This window comes from Meriones unguiculatus, chromosome 19 (assembly GCF_030254825.1).
Source record: "Meriones unguiculatus strain TT.TT164.6M chromosome 19, Bangor_MerUng_6.1, whole genome shotgun sequence".
Taxonomy (NCBI): Eukaryota; Metazoa; Chordata; class Mammalia; order Rodentia; family Muridae; genus Meriones; species Meriones unguiculatus.
In genome coordinates this window covers 7,424,494-7,447,034 of record NC_083366.1, presented here as the reverse complement: position 1 = coordinate 7,447,034, position 22,541 = coordinate 7,424,494, and the positions used below count along the sequence as shown (strand labels likewise).

The window sequence follows — 22,541 nt, the reverse complement described above, 5'->3', positions numbered from 1 at the left end:
CCTGTATTCACTGGAGCAAGTTCTGACTCGAACAAGGAGCTAGACCTTGTCCCTCTGTCCTGCTTCCTCCAAGTCTAGCCAGATTTCCAGCCAGGAGTAAGCACTCTCTGAACACTTGGCAAGTGAAAGAAGACAGGAAAATACAGACATACAGCAAGCATAAGAGAGGAAAGAATTATATCTGGATGTTTTTAGCTGTTGGTTACTGAACATCGACCACAGTGGCTTAAACAATAAGATCTTTTTTTAAAGTTTATGTCAGATGATATAACGTTCAGAGTCAGGGCCGTTCCAAGCTGAACGATATCATGGAGGACGCAGATGTTTTTTTCATTTTTGAACTCAGCCATTCTCAAAATATTGATGTCTTTCACAAGATGGGGGTGTGGGCACTCCAGATGTCATTTGTAGGCATGACAATGCCCAAGAAGAACGGTCGGACTTCCTGCTGTGGATCTCAGTGCACTGCAGAAAAATCCCTTCCAGAGTTTCTAGCAGACTTCTACTCCGGACTCTCAAGCCCATGCCCTTACTGACAAATATTGCGGGGCAGGTAACCACAGTGGTCACTAGCCTGATGCCCCAGAGAAAACTGTGAGAAAAGGAGAAAGACAAAGTATTGAAAAGAGTGTGTCAAAGGCAGGATGTTCACCTATGGGACAGTGGCATTCCTAGGCTGTGTCCTCTCCTGTGGCAGAGCAGCTAATAAGAGGCTGAGCGTGTGAAGGTCAGAGGCCAGTACTGCTCCTAAGAAACACTATGTGATTCAAGTGCAGATCACAGCACCATGGGACCATGTACATTTGCTGATGTAAAGGTTGTGAGAATTCCAAGTACCAAGTGGCTGGGTTTAGAGCAGGAAACTTGATCATCTTGCAAATCTTTTTTCTAGGGATATTCCCAGTCTCCCCACAGTTAACAGCTCTGGTTTGCAGAGGTGGTGGAGGGGCAGAGGGTGGAGCCAAGCAGCATTTCAGGACTATCTACTGATGGTTCAACATTCAGGTGAAGGAGCATATGTTACTCCAACAACCAGTCAATGACAAGGTATGTACGTAATACGTACATAAAATAGGTGTTTTGTAGAAAGAACCTTGAGGTTTCATTGTTAATGGCTTATTTATTTAGCTGGGGGTGGTTTAATTTTCCATTAAAGAGTTGAAGTTCATTGCATACTCTTTATATGAAAACACAGAAGTAAATTAATCTTTCTACTTTCTTTAGATAAATGTTTGGCCCATTACCTTAGTTTCTTTTCTGTTGCTATGAAAAATACTGTGAGGGAGAAAGGGTTATTTGATCACAATTCAAGGTCTCAGCCCATAACAGCAGGAAAGGCAGTAGCCCTCGAGGCCTGGCCATACTACATCCCCGGTCCGAGCAGAGAGGAATGTGGACCGTCATCTGCGCTGCTGTCAGGCTGCCATCTCAGTTGTATGGAGCCCAGGACGCCCCTGCTCAGGGAATGGGACTGTCCACAATGAAGCTAGTTTTCCCACATCCTTCATCAAGACAAGACTCCTCAGACATTCTCAGAGGCTCAACCTCATCCAAACAGCCCATTACAGGAGCACCTGGAGGTCTGCCCTGGGGGCCAAGCTGACAGTAGTCACCATCACACCCACTCTGTTCCAGTGGGCACATATGAATTGATATTACCATATAACACCTGTAATGAAGTTTTGGTTTCTTTGTAAGCTCAGTCGTGTTATGTACATACGTTTTCATTTTAATCCCAAGTGTGGGATCTCGTTTTGGGCATTAGTGTGTCCACAACTGATAACTGTCTTGTGTCAGGTGTGGCCTTTGCCAGCAGGTAATCGCCTGCCTCATGCAGCATGGAGAGGGGTGTGGTCTAGGACTCTGAGGGATATAAATATGGGTGCTCAGAGAGAGAAAGTGTGGCAAGGAGTATTGACATGTGGCTTGTAGCAGTTTGGAGTGACCAGAGATGGACAGTGTGGCAGACAGAGAAATGTTTCAATTCAGCAGCTCAGAGGAGACTGCTGGCTGCATTTGCCATTGACGGAGACTGTTATAGCCCCAGGAGGAACCATGTACCCTAAACAGCCTGGAGAAGTAAAGGGGTTTGGGCCCCATCTCCCCACTAACCTTCTCTCTCCTACCTAGGGTTGGGAGGTTGGAAGGGAGAGGCTTTAAGGAAGCCCAGATAAAGCAGAGTTTAAAACTGAGCGCTACAGACACCTGTATAATTTGAGTTGGTTTGAATTCCTTAGGAGCCTGTTAATGAACAGGAAACTTGAGTGTTGTGTTTAGCAAGGACATACTGCGCTTTATATTCCCTTAATTTCCCTTGGACAGTGGACATGAGAGAGAAATAGGGATTGCTGCCTGTGCCTGCTGTCCTGTCCATCTTCTCAGATGCAGCAGCAGACAGAGGTACCTGGAATTGCCATGTAATGCCTGAGTCTTTCTTATGTTATGTTTGTAAAGCAAATTCCTCTTATTTCCTCAGGTTTTTCAGATTGCATATAAGCTTTCCACTTATATCATTTTACACAACAGATTTATAAAAAAATTAATACATTTGCTAATGAATTAATTTTTAGAAGTATGTAACCAGGCTCCAGAATTCAATGCACCTGGCACATAATAATGTTACATTAATACTTGTTCAATGAAAGAATAAATAAAATGCTTATACATTATTGAGTCTTCTAAGATAATTATGATAATTTAAGGAAAACAAATTACAGACATGAACTTGCATTTGCTAACATTAACTTCTTTTAGAAAATTTAGTATTACCAATATTTTGAAAAATTAAGTATTTTTCCCAAAATAAAGACTTAGGTGATATAGTAAATAGCTATTTTGGTTTGACAATTAAGACCTTTGTACGTCTAAGGCACTGGAAACATGGGGAAGGAAGAGACTGGAAAGATGACGTGTGCACCCGGCGAGGCGGCACATGCACCAGAGTGGAATGCGCCATTGGACGGAGCTTTCTCCTCTCACGTGGCACTTCCTGAACACATATAAGCTCTCAGCCTCTGTAGTGTAAAATTATTTTATAGCTGTTTTTCTTGAACACATAAGTAAATCAACATTATGTTTGTTTGCTCTCTGAATAATAGGGTTAAGATAAATGTATTCCTTTATCTAAATGTGTTGATAAGTTATAAACCTTTTTTTAAGTGTTTTAGCATACAATGAAAAGACAACTTTTTATTTTGTCTGAAGTAGTTTAAAAATCTTTTCAAAGTATTACAAGATGAAGGGAATTTTTAAATCAACATTACTGATCCATGAGTCATGCTAATGATTTCTCATGTAAATAGCACAAAATACTAATTCATGTGGTTGGTAAAGTTTTGGTACTTTAATTTCCTCTGTTATTGTAAACCACGCATAAAATGCTTGCCTATTGAGAAGTGCGGAATTGCCAGGGTTAAACAGCTGACATCTGCTTACTCTCTTAAAAAAAAAAAAAAGAATAACAAGCCATTTCAGCCTAATCTACCTCAAATGTGCTCATGTAAATGGAGGTCCATCTATTGACCTGTGTTCTTTTCAGCTCAGGATTGGTCCACATGGTTTATGAAACCAGAAAGGCTGATTTGAAATGCAGATGTCGAGAGAGCGAAGCACACCCTCCCCTTTTCTCTTTGCTGTATCTGTCAGGGTGAAGGATGGCGAGCCCCAGGGTCAGTCACCCATACTCACTTAATTACTCTTCTTGGACCCACAGAACTGTCACAAGCTGTGGTGGATGCAGGAGCTGTTCCTCTTTTAGTTCTCTGTATTCAAGAGCCAGAAATTGCTTTGAAAAGGATTGCTGCCTCGGCCCTCAGTGATATTTCAAAGCATTCCCCAGAGCTGGCGCAGATGGTGGTGGACATGGGGGCTATTGCTCACTTAGCGCAGATGATCCTCAACCCTGACGAGAAACTGAAGGTATTTACAACCGAGGTCGAGAGACAGCAGACAAGAGTGTCCTTACAGACCAAGAAATGGAGATGGTGTAGACTAATGTGGAGAAAAACAATTAGCAAACACGTGGCGGTAATGCTCTGGGTGCCACATTGAAGATGGTTAGAAATCTGTGTGTGATGCTGAACATGCCAGGTAGTGTCAACATGAATTAGTTAACATTAGCATTGATGTTAATAATTAAAATAAGCCAAAAAAAAATTTGGTCTGCCCAAAATAATTTGGTTGGGAGAGCCTTCAACTGAAAGCAAGGACTTAAAGCTTTTCTAGCCCACATCACTAGAATGTTTACATTTCTGATGAAATTCGCCATGTTTATTTGTTCCCCTGGGAGCTTTCTAAATTCACCAGTAATACAGCTATATATGTATAGTTTTTAAATTGTAATGTTAGCTAAGTGATGGGAAGTTACTTGAGAAGGTACCAACATCATGCCATAAAGACATTACTTCTGCTTGTTATGGTACGACATACCACACACATCATAAATTAGCAACCTATGTATGTGTAATTAAGAAGTGATATTTACCTAAAGGTCCTATATTTTAATTAACCATAAAAGCTTTTAAAGTACCCAGTAGAGAACTAATGGGGAAGTCTAAAAGTCTAAAATCATTGAGTTTGTAACGAAGCTGTGACAGTCCCAAGGCTCAGACATCTTAGGATGTGCTAAATATCCACACAGCTCCTTTTTGCTCATTAGAATTAGAATACCACAAAACTAAGTTACATCGACACTCTGATGTGTACTCTATGATGTTTTTTTCTACTTACTAGTTATTTCTTTATTTTGCTTATCAGCAACAGGTCCTCTCAGCTCTGAGTCATATTGCTAAGCACTCTGTGGATCTGGCGGAGATGGTTGTTGAAGCGGAGATTTTCCCAGTTGTGCTTACATGTCTGAAGGAGAAGGATGAATACGTGAAGAAAAACGCTTGCACTTTAATTAGAGAGATTGCGAAGCATACACCCGAGGTAAAAGCAAAGCAAAACAACAAAAAGCAGGCTTCGGGACGCACTTAGCTTCAGTTTTTCGAATAAAACACCAACTTGTGTGTGGGGCTTGAGGCTTGCTCCATGAACTCTGCCGAGGTCACCGCCCCTCCTCCGCACTGCAGACATTTTGGATGATGTGACTGTCTGTACATGGTAGAATGGATGTTCACCAGTGTCCCTAGGCTCTGACCACTTGGTGCCATCAGGGCCCCTCCCTCAAAGGTATTGACAATAAAAACTGACTTCAAACATTGTCAAACATTCTCTAGGGTTCAAAATCACCTCCATTTGAGAACCACTGAATTGTATTTATGATGTTTGAGTTTGGAATCCAGTTTCTAATTATTGCTAGCTTTCCATTTCTAGATTATGGGAAGACTATCATGACTGCTGGGAGCAGAGAGAATGCTATCTCATCTGCAGGTTGGGACCATCCCCAGCGGCTCCCTGGTGGCCTGGGGCACCAGATAGCCAGCTATTGTAATGGGATTTTCTGCTCTGACTTTTTGGATGTAAAGAGAGACAAAGCAAGCCTATGCTGATTTTAAAGTTTTCTTTTTCCTGTGTGTACTTTGACTAACCTATTTTTCATTTCATTACATGTTAAAGTCCTCATTCTTATTTCATCTGATGTCTTTACATAGACGAGATTTTCCAGAACCGAAGTGTGCCTAGTTAGTATGTGGTAATTAGGCCAGTCATCAAATCTGATGTCTTCAGACACTGACTCATTTTCATGCTCAGGCATTGTGACCGCACACTTTTGTGGTTAGCCAGGTATGAACTAGTCCTCGGTTTAGTGTTTAAGTGAGGAATTTTGAAATTTGTTACAAAAGGGATAAAAATTGTGTAATTTTTGTAAACCACAGAATAAGCTTTTCCACTATGAATATTTGGGCATTTGGAATAGTGGGATTATTATCCGTGGACATTTCTTTCATAAATGCAGTACTCTCTTTGAACGGTATTCCACTTTTACCAGGCATTTTTAAGCACTAAATAAAGTGTTGTCAAGTCATGTTAGAGGCCATCTTGTGCTGCCTGAGGCCTTCTGCTTTTCTTTCAGCTTTCACAGCTGATTGTTAACGCCGGGGCCGTGGCCGCAGTGATCGATTGCATTGGGTCCTGCAGAGGGAACGTCAGGCTGCCGGGCATCATGATGCTGGGGTACGTGGCCGCTCATTCCGAGAACCTGGCCATGGCCGTGATCATCTCCAAGGTGGGTGCTGCTTCATTTCTCCTAGCTACTGTAGTAGGCTGTTCCAAAATAGAACCTCAGGCTGATACCAGAATAGCAAACATAACTGGACATGGTAAAAGAGTCGCCTAAATTCGTTCAACTGTTTTACTTATGTCAGTGTATTTATATTAGTATGTTTTACTTATATTAGTATGTTTTCCAGGGGGATTTTTGGTGAAAGATGTGAATTACAAAGTAGGTAAAGTGTTCTATATCAAATATAGACTTCTTTAAGCAATATTGTAATCTTTTTTTAAATATTATGTATATGTATATCTTGAAGGATTAATTGTGCATACTTAAAAATACTCTAGCTCTACCCATTTATCTCTTTCTCACAGCTCAGAGTCTGTGTGCTCCTCTGTTCATGTTATCTGGTGAGGAGGAGGTGCTGGCCAGCTCTCTCTTCAGATGCAGTCAGCCATTCAGAGGGCACAGTGGACGGAGGCAGTATTTCTGTTGTTTCATCCTCTGGAGATTTTGCCTTTTTTCAATTTACAGCTTTGTATGAACTCACTCTATAGTGTAGCCTTGGCCCATAGTAGGTGCTCACAAAATATGTTGGTGTATAGATAGGGGATTCTGGAAGACCACATCAAAGACTGTGCTCAGACTGTGTATGGCAGCCCTCTAGGGGGTAGGGTTCTTATCAGCATTGAAAACCTGCTGCTGTTTGTTAAACAGAAATGGGGATATTTTCCCCCTTGCTAATCCACAGAATACAGAGGAGCCCAGATCTTGATTTTCCACCTCTGCCACAGTGAGTCTCTGAGTCTCCGCTGTACCGAGCACTCTCTAGCCTGCTTTTCTTTTGTTCTGTTACTGCAGACTACTGCAATGGCCAGAGCAATCCTGGTGCTTTTGGAGGGGTCCTCAGGGATGGCCTGGGCTTTCGAGCCCTGGCTCCTTTGTCAGGAAGACACCTCATCATAGGAGTGAAGAGAGCAGCTGCAGTTTGTTACCCATCCTACACACCTGGCCAGAACGCCCCTCCCCTTCTTTGGTGGAGGCCTGAGCCAATCTCTCCCATTGGCTTGGTTTTCAGTTCCCTGAGAACCGAGCTGGCATCAGGAGTCTGAGGCAAAGCACACATCAATGAGGCGTTTTCTCCTGTCCTCTGAGATGCTCAGGAAGTGGCTGGTAATGTCTACCATTTATGGCTCTCTGTCACCTCTGAAAGACACTTAAGCTCTGGGTCTCCAGACCTGGGCCAGTGACGTGAGCTGGAGCTCGGGATGAGGAGCAAGGGCCACCTGTTGCTCTTCTCTTTCTCCCCTCTTCCTCAATCTACATCCTACAAGCGTGGATTCTCTTCAAAGTCTGGCCTATTATACTGTGGACATACCTTTTTAGTGCTAGAAAAGGAGCAGATGCAGAAACATGGTGAGTTTTGGAAACTGATCCAAAAAAATAAGGAAAGAAAAAAAGAAAGAAATAGAAAGAAACAACAGATGAAGAGGTTATGGGGGCCGCATGTGGGACAGTCCTGGCCTTTGCTGTGGCAGCACTAACGTGTAATAACAGCCCTGATCATGCTACATTTGAAATAATTACTATTGTCTCCAATTAGTTACAAAATTATGCCTTATACACAACTTTTATTTTATCAATAGAAAAATTGATGTTTATTTGATTTTTTCCTTAGGTTTACAAATTGTTTTTTGAGGGCATTTGATGATGTTTTAATTATTTAAACAAAATTAGAGTCTAAAATGCAAAATGTACACATAAGCTACCCATGTAGCAAAACAACCTGGCTGTACTTGGGCATACAAATGAGCAGAACTATCATCCTAAAGTCCACCCACATGACTGCAAATGTATGTGGTATTTCAGGGAAGACAGCTGAATACGGTCCATGTAAAAGGCAGGTAGAGTGAACTGGTGCTTATATTCCTTTGGTTTTTAGTTTGTAGTAGTTATTTTATTTTCAGATTTACTATATTTGGGATATGTATGTTCCTGAGGATTAAACTGAGGGCTAGCCCTGGTCTTAACTTTCTAAACAATGGAAAATAAAGTTTTAAGATTTTGGTTTGTCACAATGGGATTTGGTTTTGCCTGTTCTGAGACACCTATCTCTGTTGTTTGCATAAATGTTCTTTTATTTGGGGGTAGAAGCTAGTAGAGACATTTTTATTTAAGTTAGGCTGTTACAGGTAATGAAGGTGATTTAGTTCTAGTCATTTTATGGACTTAAGAAATGACTGCCCTTGTGATGTGTGCATTTATTGAACCATTTAGAGGAAAAAAGGAGATCAAGGCTAATTCTTCTGGTGCCTGAGACACACAGAGGACTGTAATCCGCTCTTGACTTATCCACTTGCTCTCCCCACTGCAGGGTGTCCCCCCGTTGTCGGCCTGCCTGTCGGAAGACCTGGAGGATCATATTAAGGCTGCGGCTGCCTGGGCCCTTGGACAGGTGGGGAGGCACACCCCCGAGCACGCCCGGGCTGTCGCCATCACGAACGTCTTGCCAGTGCTGCTGGCCTTGTACATGTCCACAGAGAGCTCCGAGGACCTGCAGATGAAAGTGAGCATGCTTAACAGGGTTAGGGAGGCTGGGCAGACACTCACACAGTCTCAAAATATATGGTTTAAATATTTTTATTTTCCTGATGGACTGTGCTGCCTTTTGAGTCAAGAAATACAAGTCTGTCAGAAGAATGAGGTATCTTATCTTTGAAAACCAGTTAGTGACCCTTGTCTCCACGGCTAGTGATATATTTTCAAGGATGTTTTATACAGATAAAAACTTAGTTGTAAAGTGAATATCAGGGTTTTGCATTCTATATTACTGTTGATATTTTTCTATGAAAGAAAGATGAAAGAATAACAGATTTTTTTAATTTGGGCTTTCTAGAGAGTACTCTGTTTTACAGTAAGAAACAGAATCCAAAAGAATTGAAGTTGCTTTTCAAAGGTATAACTAAAGAATACTCCTAAAGCTATGCTTTACTTCTCCCAATCTCAAGGATATCAGTGTCTTATTTCTTTTTAAAATGTTCAAGATTCACTAAATTAAACATTTTGAATCATGCATTTAAAAGGGCAAATTATAAAAAAAAATTACTGTCAAGGTGATTCATGAAGCGTGCACATAAGGTAGGGTGGACTACTTAATAATCCTATAATTTCAAAGAAGCATAGCCTAGCATACACATTAGGAAAATACAGAGGTCTCTGAACTGACGTGGGAGAAGTTTACAGCAAAGACAATAATTCAACATGGGATGAGCCTGGCCTGCCTGATGGCTTAGTGGGCACAGGTGATCACTGCGACCTGGAGACCCCAGTTTCATCCCTCACAGGGCAGAGGGAGAGACTCCGACTCAGGCCAAGCCGCCCACTGACCTTCAGACACACACTCACCACCACCCCGCCACAAACAAATGAATAACTGTAACTAAAACCAAAATCAAAGTAATAGTAAAGTACACCAAAACTTAATTAAGTGGTAAATGAATGAATAGTAGCACATGTACTGAAATGTAACTTTGGATGACAAGGTAGGACGTTTCCTTTTATAAAGTTTATGAAAATGAGTTTCTGTATTTGACTGTGTTCACACGCTAGTTTTCTGCGAATTAATTTCTAAGAGTAAGACTTTCCAAGTTGTAAGACTTTTCAAATCAGTGGCGCACGCCTTTGATCCCAGCACTTGGAGGCAAAGGCAGGCGGCTCTCTGTGAGTTCAAGGCCAGGACAGCTAGGACGACAAGAGAAAACCTGTTTTAAAAAACCAAAACCAAACCAAACCAAACCAAACCAAGCCAAACCAAACAAACCAAGACTCTGCAGCTTGAAGCAACGCTTGCATAGGTTTAGGGCTTCCTTCCCTCACCTAACCATAGCATTGCGGGTAACACAACAAGGTAGCAATACCTGGCAGGCAGAGGGAGGTCACAAGTGGGCCCTCCCCATGTCTTTCCAGTCAAAAGGATATCTGTTTCTTTGACATTCTGGTGAAAAATCCTAGACCCATTTGCAATTTTGATCTCTGCCAGTGCGGCTGGTTAACAATGTGACCAACAGTATGATGACAATGTGACAGCTTGAGAAACCCTGGCAACATGGCCCTTAGGTACCTTGTAGAGTCTCCATATTCTGCTAAGGGCTTCTGGGTTAGCCCAGAGCCTGCCCGTGCCAGCCACGTAAGCCCGCAATCACTAAGCTATCTCTCCTGCCCACACCGTGGTTTTAAAATGAACTCCTGTCACATATTATAAATATTCATGGAGAAAATTTAACTGAAAAATCTTACGTTTAAAGTCAGATAACCATTATTCAGTTTTAATTCATCAGAGGTGGTTTTGTTAGGTTAACTAATAGAAATGAAGTTTCTTTTGATACAGTATTTACTCTCAGGAAAAACGCAGGGCATTTTAAATGTAAAAAAGCAAACCGTTAGTAATTTCCCTGGCAACAAAACCTTTCCAAAACTTGAAGTTCCTCTGGATAGCTTCTTACTGGAGGGAGTTCATCTCTTTTGCACTTCTCCAGGGTATGCTATTTTTAATTGAAGTCTGTCAAGTCTGTTTGATTTAACACTAGCTCAGTAAGAAAATGTGTATCCAAAAGCATTAGAAACTGTCTAGCGGCATTTCTCACCTGTTACTCTGTGGCAGCTTTCAAAGAATAACCTACCTCAAGGTTCATTTTGTCCCAAAAGCCTGTGAGCTTCTGTAAGCACTGGCTAATTGGTTCTAGTCAGGGAGGGACAATGAGCAGCCTCTTGGAATTTCTCCGGTGTGGTCACTGCTTGCTGTCCCTATGTTATTCTTATACTTTAATAAAGAGTGAAAATCAGTTCTCTGTATATAACTACATATCTGTGTATAACTGTATATATATGTGTATATATAGTGTGTGTACCTTAGAGGCATGGAGCTGAAATGCTTTAGCTTATATTGGCGCATGAATCGTTATGAAGCTGTCTAGGGTGCTTTTTCCACATAAGTCTCATGTTCTCATGGTTATAGTTTTCATTGCAGTTTTAGTGGCTTTATTGAGATATAATTTATGTAATTTACCTATTTAAATTATAATGTTCAATAGTTTTTAGTGTATTTATAGAATTGTAAAATCACCACAAACTAATTTAAAAGTTTTTCCTCCATCAGTTATCTCTCCACATCTCTTCTGCCTACCTCCAGGCAACTGTTACTTTTCTTTCGGTCTCTATGGATTTGCCCCTTCTGGGCAATTCATGTAAAAGGGATCATATAGTATATGTGGTCTTTTGTGCCTGGTATCAATTACGTAGTCTGAAGGTGTTTGTTTTATTTTTGTGTGTATGTGTTTGTTTTGTTTTATTTTTGTGTGTATGGCTGTCTTGCCTGCATGTGTGTCTGTGCAATGTGTGTGCCTGGTGCCTGTGGAGGCCAGAAAAGGGCATCAGTGATTCATCTAGGAATCATCTAGGATCATCTAGGAATCAGTGATTCCTAGAACCGGAATCACTAAGCGTGTGGGTACTGGGAATCAGAGCTGGGTCCTCGGAAAGATCAGCCACTACTAAGCTCTGAGCTGCCTCCTGACCGGACTTAAGTGTATCTTCCACAATGTGTATCAGCTTTTTTGTTCCTATTGCTGGGTAATATCCCATAATTTATCATTCACCAGTTGATGATACACACGGAGCTATTTAAGCTCTTTAACTATTTGCATGTTTTCATGTGAATGTATGTTTTTAATTTTTAATTTTATCATTAGTGTGTGTGAACATGTATGTATGTGCACATGTATGTGTGTATCTGATGTCTGTGCACAGACATGTGTGCCTTGGCTGTACATGGAGGTCAGAGGCCAACTATTTGGAGTTAAATCTCTCCTTCTATCTGGGTATCAAACTCAGGCTATCGCATGGCCTGGAGCAGCATGCTTACCGTGTCTCTGAGCTAGAGGCAGGCAAGCATTCTCTTGGGTGTACGTCTGGAAGGAAGTGCAGTTGGTAGGCTCCTGCTAGGGCTTTCAGAGTCTGAGGAACTGCTGACCTGTTTTCTAACACAGCCTCTCCTTTACGCCTACCTGCAGTATAGAAGGTTCTGACTTTTGCACATCCATGCTAATGGATTTTATTTATTCATTCTGCTTTTACTACAGCTATCCGAAGTTGGACTTATGGTTTACATTTGCCTAATGGCCAATAGCATTGAAAATATTTTCACATACTTCCTGGCTGTTTGTGTGTATTTGATCTTTTGCCGATTTTATTATTTAAATTTTTTTTGTAGTGATGGGCATCAATCTCAGGGCTTTGCTCATGTTAGGCAAACCCCTGCCATTGAGCTATAGTCCCAGGCCTGGGTACTTTTAAATTGGGTCATTTGTCTCTTTTTTATTTATTATTATTTTTACATTATTCTGCCTTCATGTATGCTTGTACACCAGAAGAGGACATGAGATCTCATTATAGATGGTTGTGAGCCACCATGTGGTTGCTGGGAATTGAACTCAGGACCTTTGAAATCGCAGCCAGTACTCTTAACCTGTGAGCCATCTCTCCAGCCCCCAGTCATTTGTCTCTTAATTTTCACAGGTATTAGGTAGGCAGGCAATCAAATCACTAATCAAATTCACTAATATCTTTTTCATACAGGACAACAGTTATTATCAGAACATCTATTCCTATCTCAGGGAATACTTACAAATTAAGTGTATTTCTTTCAGACTCAGGATTTTAAGTTTGATGAACTTCTGAGGTCACTGTCTTTCTCTTTGGAGCTCTTGACTAATGACTTGATGAGCCATCATCAGCGTGGATGTCAGTCGGAGCAGGGCTGCCTGTGGGGCGCAATTGATAGATTCCATGTTATTACAGCTATTTGGCCTGTTAGCAATAGCAGTTAAGTTAAATTTCTTGGTCTGCTAAGGTCACCGTGATCTTAAGATAGTTTACAAAGGGACAGTATGATCAGGTGTGCTGGAAATTCGGGGTTTCTTTTCAACTCACACTACTTGTGGGCTACATCTCACCATTTCTTACTAAACATATGCAGTGGTGGCAGCTGGTCAAATGTGTCAAGAGACTGTATACAACTGTCTGGTCTCCAAAGAAAACCTAAAGTTTAAGAGATCATTTACTGATAGCACAAATACAATAAAAGTTTTACTGAATATAGCTGTCATTTATAAAGTCTATGATGTAAAAATCAAGATGGTCCTTCATTTCAAGAGCATGGCCAGACATACAGTAACAAAAGCAGAGGAGCAAGTTGGCTGCGTCTTCAGAGGAAGGAAAGAGCTGTCCCTAAGGCGGCACAGATGTGCACCACACACAAGTTGCGGAATTAGAGAGAAGCGGCTATGGACACACACAGTAGTGGTAAAGCTTTCAAAACAAAGGGGACATCATGTCATACAAAGAAATGGAATCCCAGCCAGCATGGCTGCAGTGTTCTGCAGTCACTTAGGGCCCTTTCGCCCTGTCCCCACCACAGCAGGGGACAGCAGTGTGGTGTCAGCCTGGAAGAAGGAAGCGCGCTGGTGGGGAATAGGCATGGGAGTGGCGCCTGTGGCGCCTGTGGTGCCTATGTTTGGGCGGTGATTTTCAGTTGACAGCTGACTGGACAGTTGAGTAGATTCTGTTTTGCTTCTATTTTGAGAATGGCTCAGTTTCTGCCCATGAGCTATAGCAGTGTCTACAAACTAGCCATTTATCAATGTATTTATGTGAACATGAACTCTTTCAGACAGTATAGAGGACCTATACTATATAGGTAATATGGAATCCTTTATAATAACTATTATTTCATAGTTATTGATTAAAACAAATGCAGTGCTTTAGTTTTCTGTAATGAGAATTCTGGAATTTTGGTTTCTTTCTTATAATTTCTGTAACTATTATAAGAATGTGTTTTTGTTTTATCCCAGGTGTGGGATATGGGGCTGCTTCGCAGCAGGTGACTATGAATTGTCTCATGCTCTAGCAGAGGCATGATTTTGCCAGCGGCAGATAGTTTCTGAAAGTGTGTGACATTTGGAATTCCCGGGACTTTTCAGAGGATGCATAAATGCTAGGGCCCTGATAGGTGTTGCTGTTGGCTGGATGTTGTTGGTTGCAGTGTGCGAAGAAGAAACAAGAAAAAGAAGAAGAAATTAGATATCCTGATGATGAAGATCAAACTTGCCCCGAGGAACTCAACAGCTATAACTAGCAGGAAGTAGTCTAATGATAACAAGGTCCCCTTTCCCCTCTGTCCTTTTTTCTCTCTTATCTAGTGTTAAGGGGTAGAAGGAGCAAAGAAAAGGGGTGGAGAAGGGTGGAAGAAGGAAAAGAACCCACAAAGTAGCAAACAGTTACTGTTTCGTAGCTGCAAATGTATACTTATACATTTATTTATACAAATACATGTTAATTTACAGTAAATGAGTGCACTTTATATTTTTAATGTCCTGTATATATTTGAGAGCTCAGTAATTCACTGAATAGTTTAAAGTTTAACAGAAGAAAATTGGTAAAACTGGTATAACCAGTCAAAATAGTCGTTCAGCTTTTGGGAGCTGGTGGAAATGTCCCCTGCATAGCTGACTGAAGACATAGGGTCTACAGGGACTGGAGAGAGGCCTCACCTGCTGAGCCGTTCAGAAAGTGATTTCACTTTCAAAATCCAGAAGTATAAGACACAAGTTGCTAAGCTTTTTATTTATTTCGTTTTATATTTCAACAGAGTAAAAAGGCCATAAAGAATATCATACAAAAATGCACGTACCTCCCCGCCCTCGAGCCGTTCCTTTACGACGCGCCTCCCAATATCCTGAAGTACGTGGCTGGACAGTTTAGTAAGGTAAGCAATGTCCTCGTAGGAAGGACATAACAATTGTTTGGGAGCTGTTTTTCTGTTTTCTTCTGTGTAATGGTATCTGGGCTTTATTATTTAAGTCTCGGCGCTCACCAATCTCAACTGACAGTGGCAGCACAGGCTAATAAGCCTCACAGATAAACGAAACGTTTCATCCTCTATCATATGGTCAGCACAGCCACCAGTGTTTTGGTCCTGACAGTCGGGGTGGGTCCTCTCGGCTGCAGTGGAGCTGTCCCCTGCATATCTGACTCAGAACAGGGCCTACAGGGGGCTGGAGAGATGGCACAGCTGTTAAGAATCCTAGCTGTGTTTCCAGAGGACCTGCCTTCCATTCCCAGCACTCACACAGAAGCTCAAAACTGTCTATAATTCCATTCCCAGGGGGTCCATGGCCTCCTCTGGTCTCCATGGTCACTAGGCATGTACATGATACACAGAATACAGATCAAACACCATACACAGTAAAAAAATTAAGGCTGAGCCAGGTGGTTGTACAGACTGTATGAGATCAAATATGGAAGAGTTTAGCAATCTAAGGTACATCAAAATACCCCAAAACAAAGACAAACAAAACTTTATTTTTAAAAGGCAAGACATTTGCTGACAGGGCTCAGCAGGTAACGGTGTTTTCACCACTCTGACAGCTAGGTGTGCTCAGGAGCCACTTGCTGAAGGGGAAGAACCGACTCTTGTGAGTTATCTTCTGGCTTCGTCCACGGGCTCTGGCCTGTGCACCCACCAGCAGACCTGAAACGTTACACTCCCCACACTGGGGCTGCTGAGAGGTCTCAGCAGTGCCGGACTGCCTGGGTAAAGGTGGAATGAACCAGCTTCACGGAGTTGTTCTCTGATGTCCATGATGCCATGGCACACATGCCCACCGCCAACGAGAAGTAAACAAGCCAAATGTCAAGGTTTTACAACCAACTACATTTTCTTTAGTTAACGAAAGAAGACAAACTCAGCCGAACACTCAGTTTTAATGCTCTGTATTATAAACAAGGTCATTTCTTCTGCCTCCTCCTCCTCTCCATTCTCCCTTTCCTCCCCCCATCTCTATGTCCAGTGCACAGGGACTTATACATGCTTGCCAAACGTTCTTATGGAACTAGCCTAGTTTTGAAAGGTGAGAGGTAGCTTAGGTTGGCCTGTGGTTCACAGCCGCCTAGGTGGCCTCTGGCCTCCTCTTCTGAGCTACAGGCGCACAGCTCTGGTGTTCTGGAGACAAAGCCTGGGATGGAGACTGTGAGTCCGAAGCTTGACAACATACTTAGTGTTACGACTGTGCAGCAAAGTTACACGGCGGTTCAGGCTTAAACGTGGGAGGTTTATTAAGGGAAAGAGGAAGGGGTCACAGAGACCGTCTCTGGGTATGGGAATGGGAAGAGAGAGAGACAGAGGAGGTAGTGTGAGTTCTCTTATAAGGAGACCCAGAGCATGCATAGGTGGTTTCAGGTGATCCTTGGGTGGTCCATAGGTGGCCTCACAGATACCTGACATCCGGCTTGTGAGGTCCCTTGGGGCTGGCCGTAGAGATGCCTGCTTACGGATCCCAACACTTGGGAGGCAGGAGAGAGGACCTTCCTTCTTTGGGTAGTGGGAGACCCCAGGCCCATTTAGCTCTAGGTCTGACTGCCTCTCCACCAGCTTTGCTCACTGCATTGCTTTACTTTGTCTCTACGACATGAGGATTAACCCACTTTGAAAAAGGATGTATTTCACTTCCAGTCATCAGCTCTTTATGTTGTAAGTGGTGTGCTGAACATGAATTCTCTTCTGCATTGTTTCTGATACTGTATAACCTTTGAAGAGGTATAACCTGACTTGGAAAGGTAAAGATGTTTTTTGTTTGTTTGTTTGTTTTTTCTGTTTCTCTCTTCAAGGTGCTGCGACACGACAGCAAAGCTCGGCGGCTTTTTGTAACGAGTGGTGGACTTAAGAAGATCCAAGAGATAAAAGCAGAGCCTGGTTCTCTCCTCCAGGAATACATCAACAGTATCAACAACTGTTACCCAGAGGAAGTAGTAAGGTGGGAAAATGGACGTCAGCCAGTTCGATGTTACAAATCATTTCTTGTTTTCTTATCTGTGTCAAAATGTAGACTTTGGGGCAGGAGTGATGGCTTGGTGACAGGAGTGCTTACAGGAGATCGGTCCCTTCACTGTAGAAATGGGCCGCACGCATCCTAGATACTGGGGTCAGAGATAGGGAGAACACGGGCACTCACAGGCCAACCAGCTAAGTCGATGCCAGTGAGATTCAGGTTCACTGAGAGACTGTCCCAAACAGCAAGGTGGTGAGTGATGTGCTTATTTACAAACGTGAGCATATACCACACACACACACACACACACACACACACACACACACACTCTGCATATACCACAAATACATACAAAAGAATAAAAAGAAGAGGTTAGGAAGAGGAGGAAGACTCAGACAAAGCAACTTGATTTTCGCTGTTTGAGATCATCTTGCTGTAGAGATTGGACTTTGCCCTGTATATATTAGTGTTTCCCTCTGAGCCTCTCAGGTTCAGAGATTACAGGAGACCCACCAAGACAGGCTCGGCAAGAACCTACCTCCAGGGCCTGTGCACTGAGCTACACCTCCAACCTAGACGAAGGTTTTTTCCAAATGAAGTCATTTTAGAGTTAACACTAAGAGTTAACCTAAGTCTCAGGTCTTATAAACCCAGCGGAGAACTATATAGTTAGGCCCCAAACAAAAGCAAGTTTTCTAAGAAACAAAGAATTTAAACTTAAAAAAAAAATGACTAGAGCACACAGAATACAGATATATTTTCTCCACAAATAAAAAAAATACAAACTCCCACCATAATAACTCACAGGTTGTAACATACATAAATTATAGCTTTCATCTATCTTCCTAATTAAAACTAATGTTTTGATTTTTTTGAGACAGGGGTTCTCTGTGTAGCCCTGGCTGCTCTAGAACTCTCTTTGTAGACCAGGCTGGCCATGAACTCAAGAGATCTGCCTGCCTCTGCCTCCTGAGTACTGGGATTAAAGATGTGCACCACCATGCCTGGCTATACTAATGTTTTTAGAAGCATAGTAACATTGAGTGTAAAAGCACAAAATAATGTTAAGATTAAATTGTTTTTTATTCACAACTTTATGTGCTCTTATTTTTTTTTTTTTTTGTTGCTGTTTTGTTTTTTTGTTTTGTGTAGCTCTGGCTGGTCTGAAACTTACTATGTTGACCAGGCTGGCCTCAACTCACACAGATCTTGCCTGCTCTGCCTTTCAAGTGCTGGAATTAAAGGCATGCACACCATGCCTGGCTTGAACACTTTTAAAAACTTACAAGACATGCCTGTGTGTATGTGCACGTGAGCACAGGTGCCCCCGAGAGATCCCTTGGAGCAGTTGACAGGGGCTGGGAACAAAACTCAGGTTCACACTTGGGTCCTCTGCAAGAGCAGTAGTGTTCTTAACTGCTGAGCCATCTCTCTCTTCCAAGTTTCATGATCTTTATTTTCTTTTTATTAATTATACTTTATTCACTTTGTATCCCCTCTGTAGCTCCCTCCCTCCTCCTCTCCCCTCTCAACCCTACCCTCCCTCCCCCCTTCTCTACCCATGCCCCTCCCCAAGTCCACTGATAGGGGAGGTCCTCCTCTCCTTCCTTCTGATCTTAGTCTATCAGATCTCATCAGGAGTGGCTGCACTGTCTTCCTCTGTGGCCTGGTAAGGCTGGTGCCCACTGAGGGGAAGGTCATCCAAGAGCAGGCCAATCAGATTATGTCAGAGACAGTCCCTGTTCCCATTACTATGTAACCCACTTGGACACTGAACTGCCATGGGCTACATCTGTGTAGAGGTTCTAGGTTATCTCCATGCATGGTCCTTGGTTGTAGTATCAGTCTCAGAAAAGACCCCTGTGCCCAGATTTTTTTGTTTTGTTGCTCTCCTTGTGAAGTTTTGTGCTCTTGAGAGGCTCATGAGGACTTGAAACAATTCTGGTAAGCCAGTTTTGAAAATATTAATTTTCATTATTTTCACTGATATATACACTAGTGTATGATACTAAAGGAGTAGAATGTCATAGCATATATAAAATACACAAACAACAAAACCCTATAGAACAATACCTGTGAAACCACAAAATGAACGATTCTGAAAATATTTTATTAAATTTGTTTTTTAACATGGATGTATGTGCTTTCAGGAAAAATATTATTTTGTGCAAGCTTAAGTTTTTTAGAACACTGAACTTTCAATTCAGTATTCTAAAAAACAAAATAAAATGAAAGTGAAGAAAAGGTCAATAAGAATCCCCACAATGGAAATGATCTATAAGAAACATTTTAAACAAATTAGTTTGCTTTTTTCCACCCTCTTGGTTATTGTTTAACTAAGAACCAGTCGGGGTAGGAGGACCCTGTCATACTATAATTTAATCTACTGCTTTCTAAAATACTATTATAAAAATTTAAATTCTTGAATTCTAGAGTTTGAGATTTTATTTATTTATTTAAAATTTGTTTTTGATTTTTGTTTGTTTTGTTTTTTGAGGCAGGGTTTCTGTATGTGGTTCTGGCTGTTCTGGGTTTGTTCTGTAGACCAGGCTGGCCTCAAACTCACAGAGGATCTGACTGCTTCTGCCTCACAAATGCTGAAATTAAAGGTGAGCAACATCATGTCCTACTGAGATTTCATTTAAAAACTCTGCTTTTTATGAGGATTTTGGCTCACCAACCTTCTCAAATTTCTGATTAAAAAAAAAAGCATTAGGTGCTATAAAATAACATTTTGTGGAGATCTTTAAAGCACTGTGAAAAATAGGCAAATATAATTTCAAAATGGCGTTATTTTTAGTTATTTCTCAAAAATTATTTGGTGATAACTGTTTTAGTACTAATTATTTTTTATAAGACAGCAGTAGCTGTCTTTTACAAATTGTCTCCCAATTTTAATTTTCTTGCATCATTTCTAGCAAGAGTGGGTTGTGAGAGGGAAGGGGCCTGGGCGAGGCTTCTGAAGGACCTGTGCTCTAGGCCGGCCACTCCCCAGCTACAGGTGAGCTCTGAGCTTGCCCTCTAGATCTCTGCACACTCTGAGGAAGGCAGCCCTCAGGAAAGAACTCCTGTGCGAGGGAGGCACGCATCCAGCTTGTTCCTCAGCACAGTCTTGACACAGGCCAAGACAATAACCCACCCTCTGCATAGTCGGGCAAAGTTGGCTTGCTTACACTCTCTCTCAAGGCCACTGAGCTTGGGTAGAGTAGCAGTGATGGACAGCTAGAGGGAAGGAAGTTCTCACTTTTTAAGTGGCTCAGGTCATGTGTCAGATAGACCTAAGTTCCTGTCTCAGCTCTAATTACTTCCTGTGTGGCCTTGGAGACAATAATTTGATGCGTTAAGCTAGAATTTTTGTATTTGTAAATATTATTATCAATCTCATAACACTAGAATTAAATGACATCAGAGTCAAAGGGCCTATATTAGTAAGAATTCATTTTGGGCAACTTCTGTTATTGTCTCTTTTGGGGTATTTCTAGTCTCATTTTTTTTTCTCTTGAAATTAGATAGCATTATTAGGCAAATCAAATTTAGTCTTATAATTGTATTAGAGATAATATATAACAGTACTCGATTCCTTATTTTTCACTGTTTTGATGATAAATGCATAACAGGAAAATATTTCAAATTTACAAATGTAAAATAAAACTATCCTGGTGTATTTTAAATGTCGTTTATTGCTGAGCTGGAGTTACATTGTTTTTCCTAATAGGAAGCTACTTTTGAATTCCTTATCACCATAGAGATTGGAACAGTGTCTTTCTCCCAATGGATGAATAACTCAATATGTTCATTTATGGGTCTGTATTCTGAGACACACGTGAGCTCAGCATGCAGCCACGAAGGGCTGGGTACTACTAGGTGCCTGCTCAGTTGATGACGGTGTGTGGGTGTTTGGTTACTTTTTTCTTTTTTTTTTTACTGCAAGTCCTAGAGACTGTGAGGTTTCTGAGGTTTTTGGCAAAGGAAATTTGGCAATGACAGTAAGCTTAGAAATGAGTCTAGTAAAGCCTCAGGACTCATTGGCACATCCTCATTGAGACAGGAGAACTCTTAGTTTAAAGTAACATGAGTCACATGTATAATTTCTAACTTTCTGGTAGTCCCATTTTAAAAAGGTAAAATGAAATGGTAAATAAATTTTAATATATTTTTTAAAACCCAAATACCCAAGCCTTATAATTTCAACTTTTAAACAATGCAAAATTAGTTATTTCATATTTGTATATTATTTTGTTACTTCTACCATATCTTAATTCAGGTGGTAAATCTCATTGGAAATATCTGGGTTAAATTTAGAGTGTGTAAACTTACATGGGAAAAAGCAGACTCACAGATGACTTCTAAACATGTTTTGTGTTTTCCAGTGGTCAATTTGTCAGTTTTAAAGTTAGAATTTAAACAGTTTCTTAAGCACAGTAGCTATATTTCTAGTAATCTTTAACTCTGTGTGACTACTGGTTACCATTTTAAGTAGCATGTTTTAAAAGGTTTCTAAAACCCTGTCTCCTAGCTTACTATAAAAACTACCTGTCTTGTGTGACAGACTTCTGAGGAGCATGGAGCAGGGACAGCGTAACAGCCATACTAACAGACTTAGGGACAGTAGCTGGTTCCTCAGTGGAAAACATTTTAAAAACAAACAGACAAACACCACGTTTTAAAGAAAATTTTCTAGATTAGGTGGCCTTTTGATGATTTTTTTTATTTTTTATTTTTTTATAGTAAGGTCAGTGTCTTACTATATTGCCTTAACTGATCTGTAACTCGCTGTGTAAACTAGGCTGGTCTCAAGCTCACAGAGATCCACCTGTCTCTACCTCCTGAGTGCTGGGCGTAGAGGTGTGTGCTACCACACCTGGCTAAAATCCTATTTTTATTTTTAATTATATGTATGTGTCTGTGCACATAAGTGCAGGAGGAAGCACATGCTAAGAGAGATTTTTAGGTGTGTTCTGTGAAGCTTTGATTGTGAACAAGGACACTATTGAAGAAAATATAATTGTCTTGCCCACTTTAACTTAATAAATTGTGGAAGAAATTATGACTTTTGAAAAGTTGTTTTTTAATTTTTAATTTTATGTGTATGGGGATTTTTGTCCATATGTGTGTCTGTGTACCATTCATGTGGCTGGTGCCCTCAGAAGCCAGAAGAGGGCCCTAAGTCTCCTGGCACGGGAGTTAGAACTGGGACCTGACCCCAGGTCCCCTGGAAGAGCCACAGTGCTCTACGCCACGGCGCCTCCCCAGCTCCAGATTCACGACTTTCTGAGAACATAGAGCAAAGGACAAGTCTCAGCACTAACTTTTAAGAAACATTTTCAGAAATGTTTTGAGTAAATATTTTGAAAAATTTTAAATTATACTTTTAAACCATTTCTATATTAGAATACCTACCAGATTTTACTAGGCTTGTTTTTATGTAAGTGTAAATTCTACAGCATATTACTATTCATACATACTATTCATATGTTTAGTACTTTATGCTAAATATTTTA

The 22,541-nt window shown here is 41.2% G+C and overlaps 1 protein-coding gene across 1 annotated transcript in view; it reads left to right on the top strand.

Annotated features, from left to right (window-relative positions):
* The window catches only part of Spag6 (sperm associated antigen 6), a 55,939-nt gene that overhangs the window by 31,779 nt on the left and 1,619 nt on the right, over positions 1-22,541 (top strand). The window contains exons 7-12 of the mRNA XM_060373011.1: positions 3,713-3,918; positions 4,756-4,929; positions 6,017-6,169; positions 8,532-8,723; positions 14,862-14,978; positions 16,880-17,025. Coding sequence (XP_060228994.1) covers positions 3,713-3,918; positions 4,756-4,929; positions 6,017-6,169; positions 8,532-8,723; positions 14,862-14,978; positions 16,880-17,025 — 988 coding nt within the window. The remainder of the gene's footprint in view (positions 1-3,712; positions 3,919-4,755; positions 4,930-6,016; positions 6,170-8,531; positions 8,724-14,861; positions 14,979-16,879; positions 17,026-22,541) is intronic.